Here is a 19,072-nt window from a genome sequence, read left to right on the forward strand (position 1 = left end):
GGAACACTAAAGCATGAATAAATTATTTTATGATTCAACAGATTACATTAAAAGTATTGGAGGATTGCGTATGGTGCTGATAAGTTTGTTAAGAAGACAAAAATAATCGATTAGTATTTTGTGTTTCTGCTATGAAATTAAAACAGAGTTCAATTTTGCGAAAAAGTATTAGCATTTCTGCCAAATAAGAGAATAGTAGAAACAGAAATTTGGAAAAAGAGAAAAAGGAATAGGCAAAAAAACGGAAGGTCTCTCTTATGAAGGGCGTTTCTTTTTGTGTGTGTGTGTGGGGGGTGGTTAACAAAGAAAAAATAGTAAGTTTAATTTTGCCCTTGTTTTCATGTCAAATTATCTGGAACAGCTAAGGGTTTCTTGGTCATGTTTTTTTTTTTTTATCATTTACTAAGAGAATTTAACTTTAATGCTCACAATATAAATCATACTCATTTTAGTAGTTAAAATCTATTTTGTTTTGTTCACGATCATTATAATCTGTATTAAGTTCAACACATTGTTTTTGTTTAAAATGTGTTTATTTCTTAAATATTTCAAAGCAAAAATTTTCTTTTCTTCCATTTTCCCAGCTGGGTCAAATAAAAGATATAACAACAAAAACAGGAAAACAAATGAAACGATGTGAATTGAAAGTTTTTGATGAAACTTGTCAATTATTTGGATTAATTCTGTAAGTAACTTGAAAACATTTCACGGTTTTTTTTTTAAACATTTTTTTAATTTCAATTTAATTATAACTTTTGAACTTATTTGTAATTCATGAATCTTGCGAGCTGATATGATTAACAAATAAGTTCTCTTCAGTGCTTGTTTGTCTTCTTGCAGAATTTCTTCATAATGAATTCATGTAAAACAACTCATATTTTTTCAATATTACAAGAGTAGTTTTGTGTTAAGAAGTAAATCTATGAAACAAAGTTGCATGACAAGAAATACCTTAAAAAAACTAAATGTTTCATAACATTCGTATTTTGGAGGATTGCTGGAGAAGAGGCATGAAGTTACTTTTTTTATAAAATGGGTTGATAACGTGATATCATGTTTTTTTTTTTTGGCATGTTACATCATTTTGATACACATACAAACTGCCTCAAAAATTGTAAAGCTCTGGTAGCGAAGGGTATAGAGATATTTATTTTTGCCAGTTTTCCATGGAACAAAAAATTGATTCAAAATAATACATTTTTCTAGAAATAATTCACCTAAGAAAGATTGAAAACAAATCAGATTTGTATTCCAAAACTACAAAACTACTTAAATAGAAATCTTGAAAATAAGAGTGTGAATTGGGCAACATAATAATAGACTATCTCTGATAATGAAATGATGTTATAAAATTATAAAAAATGCAATAATTGTAAAAACTAAATTACATTTCATTCACCCATCTTTCACTTCAGATTTTTATTTGTTTCAGTTGGGAAGAGCAAATAATTAATGAAGCAGTAACATGGATACCAAACCAAACTGGTAACACACAATTTGGAACATTTGTTTTTTACAATTTCTTACAATTTTTACAATTATTAATCAATTTTTGGGTTATTTTTTTATTAATTATTCCTATTAAAAAATACTTATACTTGACTGTTTCTTTTTTCTGATTTTTCAACTTATTATAATAATACTGCAATCACCTAATAAATCTAATGTAGAAGTAGGTGAAGCCTTTATAAATTCTTTTTAAAATGAAGAACTGCACAGAAGAATACATTTGTCTGATCATTAGCAATACAAAAGATAACGATGTTGCAGTTCATAGAAAATATTCAGTTCAGCCAACCAAAGGACACGGTTACTTTTTTCCTTACGTGAAGCTATGGATCGAATTTATTCTGAAAAAAAACAACAACAACCTTTTTCTTATCTAAAAATTGTTGCAAATTTATACTTAAAACTAGGTACATGAAACTTTATAACATTTTTTACAAATTATTTTTATAGCAAATAAATATTTTCACAACAATTAGTTATAATTTTTTTAAAGTGCACCAAACTTTATTGACACCTTGCATCTCTGAAATCTTTTATTGAAGGTCTGTATCATATTTCCCACTATTTCTTGTTTTGTAGCTATCCTTTAATGTTGAAAGTAGCAATTTTTAGGCATTTATATTCACAAGAATGTGGGTTAGCATTTTTCAAGATTGATGTTTATTTATCTGAAAAGATAAAACTTTGAAGAATGGAAATTTAAAAAGGATTAAATATAAAGTTTTGTTGTTTTGTTTTTATTAATTGGATAATAATTTTCAAAAATTAGAAAATAGATTTTTGTAATGTTTTCAGTAAACGTTTTTTTTTTTTTTAAATAGTAAAATATTATTTCAAAATTATTTTAATGAATTAAATAAAATAATATAAATGATTCACCATGTTGAGTTTGTGTCAATTTGTTTAAACAATTTCCAAGTTATTAACCAAAGTGTTTCTTTTCTTTTCCTTTCTCAGTGCTTTTTATCAATGATGTGAGAATTACTTTTGACGAATTCAGAAATGGCATGATATCAACTGCCACATCCCGCACAGTCATTACAGTGAACCCCGGTATATGTGATGTCATTTAATTTCTACCCTATTTTACATAAATCTTATTAACACAATTAAATGATATTAATGTTGTTATATTTATTAATGTTCATTTTCTTACATATTAAATTGATAAACATATTCAGTAAAACAACAAATTAACTTAAACTTGAAGGAACACAAAATGAGAGTAATCTATCATAGTTGATTAAACATAGGTTCATTTCTCAATTGAAAAAAGGAACGTACGCTCATTAATAATTGAGATTAGCTTAAATAAAAAATATTAATTGAGAAAACTTAATAAATTCTCTATTTTAAAAATCATTCCCAAAATAGAAGTATTAAAATTAAGAGTTCCTTACTGTTGAATTCATGCTGTTTTAGTCATTTACCCCGATAAATAGTTTATAAACTGCATTATAATTTGCTATTTTAGATATTTTAATAAACATATCGGATTAAAAATGAAGAATTCTTTAAATTATCAATAAAATGGATCCAAAGGTCAATATGAACTCTGATGAATAGGAAATATCAGAATCAAAACTAAAATAAGACAATGACATTTATGGTTCAAGTTTGAACATTTATGAATAAATTTGTAAATCATATTTTGACAACAGATATTATGGAAGCTCAGCATCTTTACCATTTTGCTCAACTTGGACAAGATGAAAATGGCACACTCACAGAAAACGAGATCGACCCAGACAGTAAGTTTTCCTGTTGTAAATTTATACTAACTGATTAAAAAACTCAAAAAGTATTTACCAATCTTTTTGTAAAGATTTCCTGTTCTTGAAAAAGTTCATTGATTTACTGTATCATATGTGTGTGCGAATCTGGTTATATGCATGTCGCAATGGTTGAGCAAATCAAGCAACATTTTATCATATGTTTTATTTTGATTCTCAATGGAGGATTTGGGTTCAAAGGTTGATCAGCATTTATTCAAGAGTCTTGTTTGCACTTATTGATGCATCATAGTTGATCCAGAATTTTCATTTAATGTTTGGTAATCTTTTCATTAAAATGTTTACATTTCCTACCAGTAACCTTTGTTACATAGATATAAAGAATGTATTTATTTTCTAAATCTTTTCAGAAAATTATACGCACTTTATCAAATGTGTATAATTTTACTGTCATGTTCAGCTGCATTTATAGATGTTAATGATGAATGGTATAAAGCGTCAATAATAAGAATAAAAAAGTTATATTTGTATGGGTTGTTGGTGGTTGGGAATTGCACTTAGAATTCAATCAATGGCAGATATTTTATGAAAAAGGGACACAATTTTTTATATTTAAATTTTGTACGCATTAACGTTTATAATAGATCTGTAGTTTTATCAATATTTTAAACACGTTTCATGAAGACTGCATTATTTCAATATTTTTTTATTCTATATTTTGAATTGCATATTAAATATAAAAGTAAAATTTTCACATAATTCTATTTCATCAAACATGAATTTTTTTTCTGAAAATTATTACCACATTAATTCATTTAATTATCTTGAATATATATATATATATATATATATATATATATATATATATATATATTCAATATATATATTCAAATCTTGACTTATTTTTATTTGTCTTTCCATTAAAAAGTTTACATTTTCTGTCAAAACATTTTTGTAACATAAACGATTTCTTCACTCTCTCCATATTTCAGTGCCATTTTACTTCCAGTCTCTTCTCATCATAAATGCTTGAAAATATATCTCAACACAATGTTAGTTGTTTAATAATTCACTGAATCAATGTTCAGTGAATTATTGTTGAACCTTAATTATCCATGCATGGTATTTTGCCTTTTCTGTCTCTTCTAGTTTCAGAGATCACCGATGTGTTCACAGTGAAACAACTAAAAGAATCAATGTCATCTTTGACTTCAACTGTTCAATATGGAATCATTTACGGTTTCATTAGTTGGTTTGATGTGGACAGTGAGCATAAACACTTTGTCAGATTACGGTGGTAAGTTGAGATGTAGTTTTCATTAATATCAAAAACATATTATGACATTTATTAAAGTATAAGCTTTTTAATATCTGTTGATGAATTAATGATTAAACAAATAACATTATATATATTATTCCTTAATTGGAATTCATTTTTGAGATGAGCATTATATATATTAATTTATTTTTATTTCGGACTATTATTCTCATCTTTATTAGTTGTTGTTTTTCATCTTTTATTGGTTTGCCACCTGACGAAGGCCAGAGGAATAGTTGGCCGAAACGTTGTGAATAAAACAAACCAATAAAAGATGAAAAACAACAATTAATAAAGATGAGAATAATAGTCCGAAATAAAAATAAATTAAATAACATTATGTTGGGATATTTCTTAAGAACTTATGAAGACTATATAAAAATATTGTTGGAAGAAGATAAAACTGATATCATATTTCTAAATAGAATTTAATTGAGAATTTAATTGAATTAAGTAAAATTTAATTGAGAATTTAATTGAAATTCAGTTTGTTGTTTCTACATGAGAAATGTTCATTGACCAATGAAAAGAGATCCTGAGATTTAAAAAAATGTTTTATTTTTTCTTAGCTCTATGTAGTTTCAGCAATGACTAAGATTATAAGCTTTCAGTAGTTGGCCAAAAGCAGAGAAGCTTCAGGTCAAAACTAAACTGAATCACACAACTTGAATTTTTTATATAGCAATGTAAGATTTAACATTAACTTCAGCTAACAACTGAATGGACCAAACACAATGAAGAACAGGACTCACTCTATCATTAGTTATCTCATTGCTCAACTTGTCAGTAGTGTGTAACTAAAAAAATGCTTTGAAATTATTTGTTTTCTGGAAGACACTCAGAAGCAGTATTTTTCAGTAAAAGATATGGACAACCCTCTCACTTTCCCAAAGAATATGATATAAAAATCGAAATTCTTTAGTGTGTAGTTTAAAGCTGCCCACAATGTTGAATGGTGTACATTAAAACATCGACATCCATTATGATATAATGTATCTATAACTTAATATTGATCAAAGAATATCAGCTGAAGTCAGATATTGTCTAATTTTGGTAGTCAGTGTCAAGTGTTTGAGCTACCAACTTGACAGACGTACTCAAATGTCTTTTGATTATCTATTATGAAAAGGAATCTATTTACTGTAATAGACTTTAAATGGATAAATAATTAAATGGAACACGTACATCAAATCTGTTGCCAAGGCCGCTGGAAAAATGGTGGGATCTTTCTATCGATCCAGTAGATATCTCACTGCTGATGCAATTCTCTATCTATATAAGAGCCAGGTACGTCCAAGGATGGAATACTGTTGCCACATCTGGGCAGGAGCTGCTAGAAAGGACTTGTCCTGCCTTGATAGAGTTCAAAATAGACTTTGTAGCCTCGTAGGAGATGTCCTTTTCTCTTCCCTCCAACCTCTATCTCACAGAAGAGATGTTGCGAGTTTGTCTCTGCTGTATCGTTATTTTCATGGAAAGTGTTTGACTGAGCTTCAGTCTATGGTCCCCCCTCGCCAAACTTTCACAAGAAACACTCGTCTAGCTAAAAACACTATCAATAATTCCCCCACTCTTTATCTGTGCCTAAACCTAAACGTAGATTCCATGAACAAAGCTTCTTTTTTTAGAACTGCACGCCTGTGGAATTGTCTTCCGTTTTCTTGCTTTCCAGTTGACTACAATATGGTTGTCTTCAAGTCTAACATAAACACGTTTTTGATGAGCCGTTCCATATAAGTTAACAAATTTACCAAATTTCCATTACTAATGATCACTATACTGTCCAATTTCTACTGTACACTCTTTAACCCTTATCCTCGAGTGGCCTCTTGGCCTTGGTAATGTGGTGATGCCTGTGTAAAAAAAAAAAAAAAAAGACTTAAATGTAACTAATTTAGAATTTTACAAAACTTGTGAGTCTCAATTTTGGGATTGTAATGAACTATTTAAACTTCAGCTTACTGTCATTCCGTAATGACCCTCAAAAATTGTTGGTCTTCATCCATATGTGTCTACAAAATATCTACTACATTCACTATTAGTTTTAACAAATAATTCTTACAGCAGATAATCTAAAATAAAACTTAGGACACAAATCAAAATAGCTGCATTCTTATTGATATATTCTTGATGCGTTTTTTTGTTTTTGTTTTAGTGCTGATTGTTCAACCCTTTTCGATGACAACTCTCCAATGTGTGTAAACACAAATTGTACAAGTGCTTCAGAGTTCAACATGAAACCTCCCATAACTGAATTTTCCATTGGAACTGCTGTATCAGACTACACAGATACACTAAGAGGCTGCTTTCTCTCCACTAGCGCTGCCGAAAGCCTTCTTCATACAAATGTGAGTATATTTCCCTTGCTAAAGTTTTGTCAGGATATATACAATTTGATCATCAGTAATAAGATCATTCAATCCAGAGAAATATCAAAGTGGCAAGTTTAATATGGTCGGTTAGAATGGATGAACTGGATATCTAAGACCACCATAAAAAGGCTTTTTTGTGTCTAGTTTTACTTGTCTCCAGCAAATCAGACCCAGAGTGATAAATAGCTTATTTTTCAAATTCAACTCTTTTTCTAAATTAAATAACAATATTCATTTTTAGGTAAATAACTATTTTTCTTTCTCTTTATATTTCCGTCATTATGTTTGATTTTGAGCCATTTTTCTACATATTACAATATTTGTCTAATATTGTAACATGTAGTCATTAGTTTTGTTTATTGTAGTAAAATTAGTAGATGTTAATACCATTAAATATTGCTGAATACCTTAGCTAGTATAAATATTAGTTAAAATCTATTGGTTCAAATATTTTAGTTATTTGTGTAAACAGGATATATTATAGACCTGATGAATTTATAGGGTTGACAGGAAATAAGCTGACATTTTGTGAGAATAGGAAGCCATAATAATTAATTGGAAATAATGTTGGGTGGGCAATTTAAAAAGTGATTGCAATTAAGTCTTTTATGAAAGTTGTATTGATAAGAAATGTTTTGAAATGCGTTAAGTTAATAAAAATAATTAAGCCATATGCATTTGAAGTTTCTCCCTCTGTTTTTATCTGTCTTTGTCTGGTGCTAAAAGGTCCATATAATCAACGTATTGATATAAATAAATTATTCCCCTTTAAAACAGTCTTGTATCATATTGAATAAATCTATTATATTATAAAACTCAAATTGTTTTGCTTGGCTGTTGAAACGTGTATCCTGTTCCGGTTTACAAGTTTCTGTTTATGACTTCCGGTTTCAGTAAAAACAAAGCCATAAAAGCTTTTATTTTTTTTAATCAACAATTTACAGGATCATCTTTTTTATTTATTTTTTGAAGGGTACTACTTTAAATCACGTTTTTCCGTGAATCTCACTCAGCAACGTCTGGTGGATGATGAAAACCGACCCGGAAAATGCAGAGTGAGCTTATTCACTGAGAAACCGAGTGGCAAAAAACGACGCGAGTGAGCAGACATCACCAAATTGGAAGAAAAAATAATGAAAAGAAAGGGAAGAGTTTCATTGAGTTTCAAACAAGTCTTTATTCTTGTGACAAGGAAGGAAAATGAAATGCTTTCCTTCAACTGGCAGAAACTATCCCTAAGGAAATAGCCTATCCTCAGCAAACTACATAAAAATGTTTAAAAAATTGTTCTATGTTCCTTAAAACAAAACAAATACTTTTTCATTAATTCAAAGAAAAATAACATTTCATACAAAAAAAAAAAAAAAATATTTGTTCACACTAATACAAAGAAACAAAACTTATTACAAAAAAAAGCAAACCAGTTGGCAATAAAAAAAAGTAAAACAGTTGACAATAAAAAAAAGCAAACCAATTGAAAATAAAAAAAAAAGCAAACCAATTGAAAATAAAAAAAAAGTAAAACAGTAAATTTTATGAATTTATTATGGTAGGTTGTTTATTATATTTTATTTTTTTAGTATTAGCTTCCATTTGCTTGGTATAATCCGACAGTTTTCGTTGTTCGCCAAGCCTTGCCAAGTGAGACTCGTGGGAAAATTTCTTTTTAAATAGATTCATACATTTTATTTTACTACACTCCTAAAACGGAAAATAATTTTTTTAAAAATTAGTTTGCATTACAAATAAAAATGTAGTCCCATGTGTTTTACTTTGTTTTCATTTAATATAATAAACTACACAAATGTTTTCATAATTTTCTGATGAATGTTGAAGCTAAAATAGCTAAAAGTTGGAATCATTTGCAAACTATAAAACAAAAAAATGTTTTTCTAATGTAAAAAAAAAACTACTTGATCAATTTACATAGTTTTTAAAAATATTTTCTTTACTCAAGTTGTGCATAATTAAAACTAGAACTTGATAAAAAAAAAAATTGTATGTTTTTTCGCGTCCCAAATTATTTATTTACAATTTCATTTGTATCTTTCGTTGCAAGTTGGAGTCATTTTCAAACAGAAAAAAAAAATGGAAAATGTTTTTCTAATTTCCTATATAAATTTAATGTAAAATGAGCACCCACTTCTTAGCCATGTAGTGGTAAACGAGATGTAATCGTTAGCATTTTTTTCTAGTTTGGTGGTGAGGGGGAGGGGATCATAAGTTCCAAACATTTTTAAAATATGTAGAAACACTTCAAAACATATGTGTGACGGGACTTTTCTTTTTTTTTGTTTTAAGATTTGCTTTGAAAAGGTCTCACTGTTAAATATTACTTAATCAGTTAATTAACTAGTATGGACCTGTACAAATGACACTCCCTCCTTATTTTATTTCCGTTTTTAAAAATTTTTTTTCAATATATTTACAATCCTTTATCTAGCTATAATATATACTGATCCACTGGGTCACAAGTATTCTAGTAATATCATAAGTACGATATGCTTTTGTTTATATACAGCATTGCATGAATCAAGAAGGATGTCATTGAAGCCACCTGTCTTCCAGACTTCTGGTGGAATGTCATCTAAAACTGCAGCTTTACAATTCTTGGTCTTCTTTAGTGCAGCTAAAAGTTTCTTCATTGTAAAATCTCCTTTTTCAATACCAAGTTCCTGTTCGACTATCGATTGAAATGGTTGTTCTGCCACTACTGGTTTGTTTCCAAGAAGCTTTTCAGTGTCCTTTCCATTTCAAACGTACATTTTCCGGGGTGTTTGCCTTTAACATGTCTTTGGCAGAATGTTTGCACCCAGATATCTCATTTACTACTTGCCAATAAACGTTTGTTTGTTATCTGCAGCATTCTGGATTCAGTCTATTTGTTCTGGAACATACATCTGTTGTTCTGATAAGTACATCATATTAAGCTCTTGAAGGGCTTCCTTAGCTTTGTAGTTTGACGAGTGGAATACTTGTGATGCTTTCTGACAATGCTTTTCAACTTTTTACGTTTTGATATTATCTCACCATTTTCTCATGGGACTTTTTGCTTTAACTGGACACTCACCAAAAGATTTGAAAGAAAGCTAGACAGTACATACACCCGTATACTACAGACAATGTTAAATATATCTTGGCAAGATCATCCCATGAAGCAGCAACTTTATGGCAACTTACCTACCATATCTACTACCATCAGGGAGCGATGTCTACGATTTGCTGGTCACTGCCGGAGGAGCAAGCGAGAGCTGGTGAAAAATGTATTGCTCTGGACTCTATGACACGGGCGCACGAGCATAGGATGACGTAGATCTACATACATCTAGCAAATTGCACATGGTGCCAACTGTGATCCTGAAGATCTGAGGCAGTTGATGAAAGACAGGGAAATCTGGGGAAAGAGAGTCACATTGGTCCGGGCAAGGAGCCTAACCAGATAGATAGATAGATATGCTTTTGTTGCAGTTTTGGAGGTAAAACTCATATGCATGGCAAGAAAACCACATATGATTGAAGAGGATTTTAACTTGTTAATAATTAATGTCTATTTAATAAGTAAATAGTTATGATGTAACAAGGATTTATACAAAAATATGAACCTCCTATGTGCATAACATCAGTTATGTAACGTTTTTCTCTTTACTACCAGAGATATGATGTTTAAGTAGTCTCTTTTCTAGGGAAGCAGTAAACACTTCTTAGCATATATATCTATTAGGAAAGCATTTCATCCAAGGCATGAAAATTGTTAAACAAAATGTTTTTACTATAGGCTTTAAAAATAAAGGTACAAGATTCAATTTGAAATTTTTTTGAAAAAAAATTATTGAAAATTTTATATCTATATCATTAATTGCTAGATGAAAGATGTTTTAAAGTGCACCAAAATGTACATTACATAAAATAGATCCAAGGTAATTTTTTGATTCAATTTAAATTAAATTTTTATACCTTACTTTGTAAAATTTATAAAAGTGCACTTTGAAGATAAATAAATTTCAAATTGAATTTTGTACCTTTATTTTTAAAGCCTATAGTAAAAACATTTTGTTTAACAATTTTCATGCCTTGGATGAAATGCTTTTCTAACTTGTATCTTATCAATTTAAGATTATATTTTAAAACTCTCCTTCTCTATATTTCAGTTTGTATTTCTCCTCACACCACAACTCAATTTAGCAACCCCCTCTTTGTATTATTACAGGTCTGAATATTCTGTTTCAGTTTGTATTTCTCCTCACACCACAACTCATTTTTTGCAATCCCCTCTTTGTAATACAGGTCTAAATAATGAGAAAATCTGAATTTTTTTTAACAAAAACTTAAAAATAACTTTTTTAAACTTCTTTCAGAATAGAAAATCTTTAAAATTTAATAAGGAACATATTTCATATAGGTTTCATTAACAAATATTCAGTACATAACGAGAAAAATAGAGATCAAAATTTCAAAAGGAGTGTAGAACTGGTTATGGTCAATAGTAGTCCTCGCCAGTGAAAGTCTTTGTTATTGTTATTCTATTATTATTATTATTATTTAAAACATTTTGTGTCCTGCTCTTTCGCATGACTAATATACACTTGCAACACATTCACAATCACAAGCACAGTTATTAAATATTGGTGTTGTTCATTTTTTCCTGCAGCGTACAATGTGCTAAAGCATGCTTCATATAATCGAACATTGTCTGAGTTTTCACACTGATTATTGGCTCCAGTTTTTATAGTGTTCACAGCAACATTAGTTTTTGTTATAAACTAAAAATAAAAACTACTAAGTTATTTCTAATTCATTACAAAATTGAGGAAAACGTTTGTGCACGATGCAAGGATTGGCACTGATTAAATTTTAAATCTTGCAAGTTATTATCAGAAGAATGTTGGTCCTTAATTTTGAAAAAAAATTGTTGCTTTTGAATAAATTATTGCAGATTATATTAATTTTTAACTTTTTCTTTTTAGCAACAATTCAAACAACTGCATTCAAGAAATTCTAGATAATGATTTGCAATTTCATGTAGAAGTCATATATTTCTCTGTACTACTTTCTATTGATGCAAACAAGTGAGAGCTGATTGACCCATCGATTAATAACATGGCTTGTCATGTGAATACAGCTTGTTGAATTAGGTTCAAAGTGCATCGACACAAGATTTTCCTGCTATGCAACTAGTTGGAATTCAGAAGTTATATGAATTGGATATCCCATGGCTAGTTCTTCTAACTCACCAGCTTGCAATAGACTCTGTTATGAATCATTTTGTGTCTAGTTTTACTTGTCTCCAACAAATCATAAAGTAATGCCAAAGAAGTCCACATCTATGCTTTATTTATAAAGTATATATGTGGATCTCTTTGGCATTACTTTATGATTTGCTGGAGACAAGTAAAACTAGGCTGATTCAGAGTGATAAATAGCTTGTTTTTTTTAAATGCCAACTTATCTCAAAAAAAGAATTTGATATTTTCTCACATGAGATCATTAATCCTAACAGTAATGAATTTTTCAATGGAAACTCACATATCAATCCTTCTAAGTAAAAATTAAATCAATATGTTCAGTTGAATTGAAATAGTACTTCTTATATCAAATTTCTTTTTTTATGATGAGAATGATGATGAAGAAAAACTAAAATAAACCTCATTATGTTAGGCACATTTTTATCAATATCAGTTCAGTAATTATTAATGCTAACTTATGTCATTCCAATCACATCAACTTCTCTCTGTGACAAACATTTTCTTCATTTAAAAAGAACACAATGTCAGACAAAATTTTCTTTCTCAAATTCTAGATAGGTTTAAGCTTTAATAACCCAACATGCAATTTAGTTAATTCTAAAGAAATTGTCATAAAATACCATGATACACATACAGGTGTAGTTGACTTTCTTATCTACTGTTTGTACCATGTAAACTAATGCTGTTTCATGGTCCGGTTGTTGGTGACTAAACTGGCAACACCATCAGGCATATCTCAGTTTGTCTAGTGGGATGGACGTGTGACCATCTAGCATGAGAACTGTCAACATCTATACTGACGAAAAGTAGAAAGTGAATTTTGGGTTTACTTTCATCTACCTCATAACTCACGATCCTCCCCTTCTCTCTTTCACTCTCACATTCAATATGCAATGTTTCTAAAAAAGAGAGAAAAATTGGTGATTTCTGGGTAAACTGCTGTTTTGAGTGAATGGTGTGTGGAAATTTTCAACCCTCCCATAGTATTCATCATCATTCAACTGTGAATCTATCCATTTCATTAACTGTTATCTTTTTTGAGTGAAGCATATAAATAAATAATAAATAATGATAATAATTAAAAAAATTATCATCAATTTTAAATGTAAAATAGATTTGATGCTTTAAAATAATCAGCAAAACAATATCAAAAACCAATTTTTTAAAAAACTATCTCCAATGTTGGATTTGACAAATAAATAGACTATTATTGATGTATAAATATAACTTAGTTTAATAATTGATGTATAAATATAACTTAGTTTAATTATTGGTGTATAAATATAACTTAGTTTAATTATTGATATATAAATATAACTTAGTTTAATTATTGATGTATAAGTTATAATTTAGTTTAATAATTGATGTATAAATATAACTTAGTTTAATAATTGATGTATAAATATAACTTAGTTTAATAATTGATGTATAAATATAACTTAGTTTAATAATTGATGTATAAATGTAACTTAGTTTAATAATTGATGTATAAATATAACTTAGTTTGATAATTGATGTATAAATGTAACTTAGTTTAATAATTGATGTATAAATGTAACTTAGTTTAATAATGCTAATTGTTAGTTAGATTGTTTCTATTCTGAATAATGTTTCAAAGTTTTGTGTTTTTACAAATAACATTGACTTCATTTCAAATGCTAAATTTAATAAAAATAAAACTTTTTTTCATAGCCAGAACAGTTTCCATTTTTGAGCATCAATAAGAAAACTCAACTGAAATGGGAAGTTTTGTTTGAAAAATTCCAAATTTATTTTAAGGTAAGGAATTAATTAAACACTTTGTTGCTTGCCCAGAATTTCTCCTATATTTAAAAAAATAAGAAAAATCACATAAATTAAATAGTTTTATTTTAAAATACGAAAATAAAATTTTAGGGCTAACCAAGCAGCGATGCCATTTTGTTAACAATCTAAAAACAAGGAATATAACTCAACATAATTTAAATTTGAAAGATTTTTGTTGTAATGCCTACAAATCCCTATTAATAACTTAAAATTATTTTATTTATAAAAAAATGAACCTACTATAAACTACATTTAAAAAAAAGCATAAATTAATTGATCTGAATAGGAATTTAGAAAGAATTTTGATGGAATTAACAAAATTTGTTTGATGCAAGATTTTTCTTTTTAAATACATAAGTAAACCTTTACAACTTCATTTAATTACATAACTGAACTGTTTTTGGAATAGAATGTGGACATCTTTTTTAAGTAATGCCAAGTCACAGATATACTGCCTCTGTTTAGGTGTCATTTAGATTTTGCTTAACTCGAGATTTTGAAAAATCCACTTCCTGCATTTTTTTGTTCTTGTTTTGTTTTTTCATCCATCAAAATAGACATAATAAAAATGAATAAATCTTCAGCGGAAATCAAACAAATCCCAAACAGAAGCATTTCTATTAGTTCAAGAAAATATTAAATTACAAATATTTGGGCACAAAACTAATTTGAAGATAGTACACTGATTCCATTATCATATATAAATAATAGTTATTTTCTAATCTGATAATCCTAATACAATCACAATGGAAAATTGCTGGAGTATAATCCTACTTAAATAAGGAGAAAAACCATGAATGAACAATAGACCTGAGAAAGACGGGAGGGCACATAAACCAAATAAATATCAAATGGTGAAGTCAATAATCTGAAGATTAAATGTAAATTAACGATTACTACTTTAAAGATAAAAATAAAAAAGCTACCCTACTCTCCCACATCGACTATAAATATTCATTTTCATGAAATGTACACACCCAATCATAATCTTTAGAAATTTATTTTAGTTTTTAATCATTTTTAAATTTTTGGGGGACAAATATCACAATTTAGCAAATACAGAATTCAGTATAGCAGTATATTCAGGAAAGCTAATGAAAGAAAAGTTAATTAAACCGATGGCTGTTAATTTTAATTAATAATATTAATTAATTTTAATATTTTCCAGTGTAAATGACAAAATCCCAATGCCATTTAATTGAATAAACATTTTTTATGAATTAATTAAAATGTATAAAAACAGGTTTAAATTAAAAAAAAAAAAAAAAAAAAAAAAAAAAGCTCATTAACTTGTACAATAATTCTTGATTTGTTTTTCATTTTTTTTTTTTTTTTTTTTCACAGATTAAAAAGCAGGGATTTGGCACAAAGCCTTATCGAATCAGAATCATTCAGTGTATACCCATCAGTATTCAAGATTTGACTAACCATTTTCAACAGCAACTTCAATGATTTACAGTTAACTATATAACAAAAAATTGTTCAGTTTCAAACATTTCTGTTTTCATATATTTTTACACTGGATGTTTTTTGTTGCATTTTTATCCTACTATTCGATATTTTATGGCTTGATTGATATAATTAGTCATATATTTTAACTATTAAAATGACTCATTTTAAGTATTGACTTCATCAATCTATTAAAAATTAACTAGAAAAAGAAAATTGATTAAAAAGAAATGTATGGCATGCCATAAACTGCTTCAATATAATATCAGATGAAATAGTTTGAATAAAAAATTATTTTGTGTCCATTTCTTAAGATTTTTGAAATTATTTTAAAACCAAGTGCAGCAAAATACTAGGCTATTTCTACAAAAATAATTGTGGGTGAATTTTGGCACCATCTTAAGCAAATGTGATATTTTCAAACTGATCCAAAGTTTTGACACACTATAAATTTTTTACTTTTGTTTAATAACTTAGCAAGTAGCATCTCTGCCATAATTTAGATTAAGTACTATTTTTGTTAGTGAGTCAGGCATAAATTGAAAAATACAATTCAATATTAAAGAACATAATGAAGGTAACCTAGTTAGCATGCAAGATAAAACAACACACAATCTATTGTCATTGATGTTTACTTTTTTTTTTAGAAAGGGGGGGGAAGTAAATTGAATTGATACAAGTCACTGAGTTTATAAATTCTGTTGGAACAGTAATTAACTTTTTATTGCCCAAACAACAAAAGATAAAAGAATGAATTATACAAAATCATACTTTTTAGTACTTTTTATATAAATTACTTTTTGTACAATAAAAAATGTTTTGTTTGTAAATTCTTTATGATTGATTTGAAAAACTATGGGATAAAATTAATTCAAAAATATTCTAAAGTATTATTTTTAAATAAACAAGTTTGTTTCAAAGGTTCAAAATGAATTGAATGCTTTCCTGCTCAGAAAAAAAAAGTATGTTTTGATTGCAAATGGCATACATGGGAAAAATAGAAATTGTATGAAAAGCGTGAAAGAAAAAAAAATTTCTTTTATTTATGGAAAATAATCAGTTATTTTGAATACATTAACATTTTTTTTAGTTTTTTTAGTTTAGAGAAGAAAGATTCCATTCAAAAACGATAATCTTTCATTAAGCAAGACAGTAGAAAGAGTATTTTATAAGTCTGCAGTTTTTGCTACTGGAATAAAAAGCTTTAAATTATGTATCAAAATGGGGAATTGATGAAAACTAAAAGAGCAACAAGTCAAACAAGCTAGAAAAAAAGAAGGAACAAAAGACTACATGTCATTATAGAAAAGAATACATGTCATTATAGAAAAGACTACATGTCATTATAGAAAAGACTACATGTCATTATAGAAAAGACTACATGTCATTATAGAAAAGACTACATGTCATTATAGAAAAGAATACATGTCATTATAGAAAAGACTACATGTCATTATAGAAAAGACTACATGTCATTATAGAAAAGAATACATGTCATTATAGAAAAGACTACATGTCATTATAGAAAAGACTACATGTCATTATAGAAAAGACTAGCAGCAGCATGTCTGTGAAAGAGAGGGGATAGAGAATAAGGAAGGCTGTGGACCAATCAAATTACAGATATGTTTCTGCATTTTATCAAGAATCCTCAAATGGGACGGATATTCATCAGCTCAAATATTCCATGCATGGTCTGACAGTAGATTTATAGTGATCGCGAATAAGCCCAGGTGTGAGAAAGTGTTTGAAGTGATAAAGAAAATCGACTTTACAAGAACAGAAAGAGAAATGGATTTTTGTATGAACTCCAAGAAAGATTTGATGAGAAAAACCAAAAAGTTTCAGAGTCAATTTCTCCTTAAAGACAGAACCATTCATGTGAATCTGAGGAAGAAAATGGACATGAGCAGAGTCTTAAAATGATCAAACAAGTCATTTCATAACGTAATCAACAATGGAACCCAAGTCGACTTTTAGATCAGCTGCATATTCTGAGTCAAGGGAGATGAATGAGAAACAACACCAAAATAAAGGTTAATCTTTTGAATAATATTTCCTAGAAGATAATTGATATAGAGAAGAAACAGTGTTGGGCCTAGAATAAATCTGAGGAATTCTAGAGTTGATAGGAAAAAAGAATGAGGAGACACCAGTTAATTGCAAGTTTCTTTCAGGAAAAAAAAAGACCTAATAATGTCAAGAACCTTATCACTAATATCAGAACCCTGAAGTTTGTGTAGAAAAATGCTACACTCTGTGAAGCACCTTCAAAATGTCAAGTGCAATGGTTTTACCCTCTTCTAAACTATCCATAAACCATATAAAAATATAAAAAGTATATTTTTAAATATAATGACTTTTTCCAACAAGAACAAGAGCAGGAGGACTAAGATAAACAGAAATTTAATAATTTCAAAAAGAAAATTCAGGAGCATAATGTTTTAAAAAGCACAATGTTTTGAAAAGGACAACAGGAATTGAAGCAGGACCGAAAGACTTCGACTGATCAAGATCAGAAAGAACCCTAGCAACTATTTTTAGAGCGATCAGTTTTCAATCCGTTACATTCAATATCCAAAGAAATCTTTATGCCAAATTTGTTACAAATGTTTATAATATTTATCATTTGCAGTATTTTATCCCCTCTTTCTTATGATGCATGTAACATCCCTAGAGCACTTTATACTAATTCAAGTAAAATTCTAGCCAAATCTTGGAAGTAATAAAAACCATCTATAATATAAATCTCACCTGTCCGTTTAAATGTATGTATGTATGTATGAATGTATGTTTATGTCTGCCTAAAACTTTCGACAGAGACAACAGATTTTCACGAAATCGGTATCATTTTGAAGCTCAACCCTTCGGACGACAAATATCAGAAAATTGACCAAAAACATTCATTTCTTCACTTTTCTACAGGGAGCGTCAGTTTTTTCACTGACATTTTTTGCAAGTCATTCAACCCTCAACGCCGTATAAAAGGCGTTATTTTGAACGCCTGTGACATCAGAACCACAGTAGGCACATCAGTAAGATGGTTTGGGTTTTTTCACCTCTTTTTCTCTGGCCTGTTTACTGTTGTAATATTTTTTGAGTTATAATATGGGTATGGTCCCTCACAGTTGGAAGACTCTACAGTGCCGGCAAAAAGAAAGTCCGCACTTGTAATTTTTTCAAAATTGCAAATTTAAGTTAAATTTAATGTAACTGTTTAAACAACCTATACCTCATTTGATTCACCTTTTATTCCTTTATAATTTAATCTGTTCATATTTGACTTTAAATTGAAATATTCTAGTGTTCACGTCAATTTTAAAAAATAACTTCAAATTGAGGAGGCAAAAAAAAAGTCCGCAGCAACAAACTCGCTTAAAACCAGCTTAAATTATCGCCCCTAAATCAGTTTAAAATATCCACCAACAGGCAAGAAAGCATCTCTAATCGTAATTGTTGTTGTTCGAGGTTATACAACGTAACATTTAGTCCAAATGCAACCACATTCTCTTAGTGATCGTCAGGAGCTCATTAATCTCCACCTTTCTGGTTAATCCAATCAAGAAATCGGCCGCAGATTGAAATGTGATGAGAAAATGGTATGAAAGACTGTGCAAAAGCACCAAAACATTGGCAGTTTTC

At 28.7% G+C, this 19,072-nt stretch overlaps 1 protein-coding gene across 3 annotated transcripts in view; it reads left to right on the top strand.

The window, feature by feature from the left end:
* The window catches only part of LOC145252677 (meiosis-specific with OB domain-containing protein-like), a 34,647-nt gene extending 18,251 nt beyond the window's left edge, over positions 1 to 16,396 (top strand). For 2 of the 3 annotated variants that reach the window (XM_080112492.1, XM_080112494.1), the window contains 8 exons: positions 585 to 685; positions 1,433 to 1,485; positions 2,467 to 2,562; positions 3,171 to 3,260; positions 4,392 to 4,539; positions 6,716 to 6,908; positions 13,868 to 13,954; positions 15,326 to 16,396. In XM_080112492.1, coding sequence (XP_079968618.1) covers positions 585 to 685; positions 1,433 to 1,485; positions 2,467 to 2,562; positions 3,171 to 3,260; positions 4,392 to 4,539; positions 6,716 to 6,908; positions 13,868 to 13,954; positions 15,326 to 15,433 — 876 coding nt within the window. In that variant the 3' untranslated portion in view covers positions 15,434 to 16,396. Of the gene's footprint in view, positions 1 to 584; positions 686 to 1,432; positions 1,486 to 2,466; positions 2,563 to 3,170; positions 3,261 to 4,391; positions 4,540 to 6,715; positions 6,909 to 7,904; positions 8,309 to 13,867; positions 13,955 to 15,325 lie in introns of those variants that run through there. The other variant, XM_080112493.1, reaches the window with a different exon arrangement.
* The last annotated feature ends 2,676 nt before the right edge of the window (positions 16,397 to 19,072 follow it).

Source organism: Euprymna scolopes, chromosome 29 (genome assembly GCF_053919585.1).
Source record: "Euprymna scolopes isolate OS-2025 chromosome 29, ASM5391958v1, whole genome shotgun sequence".
NCBI lineage: Eukaryota > Metazoa > Mollusca > Cephalopoda > Sepiida > Sepiolidae > Euprymna > Euprymna scolopes.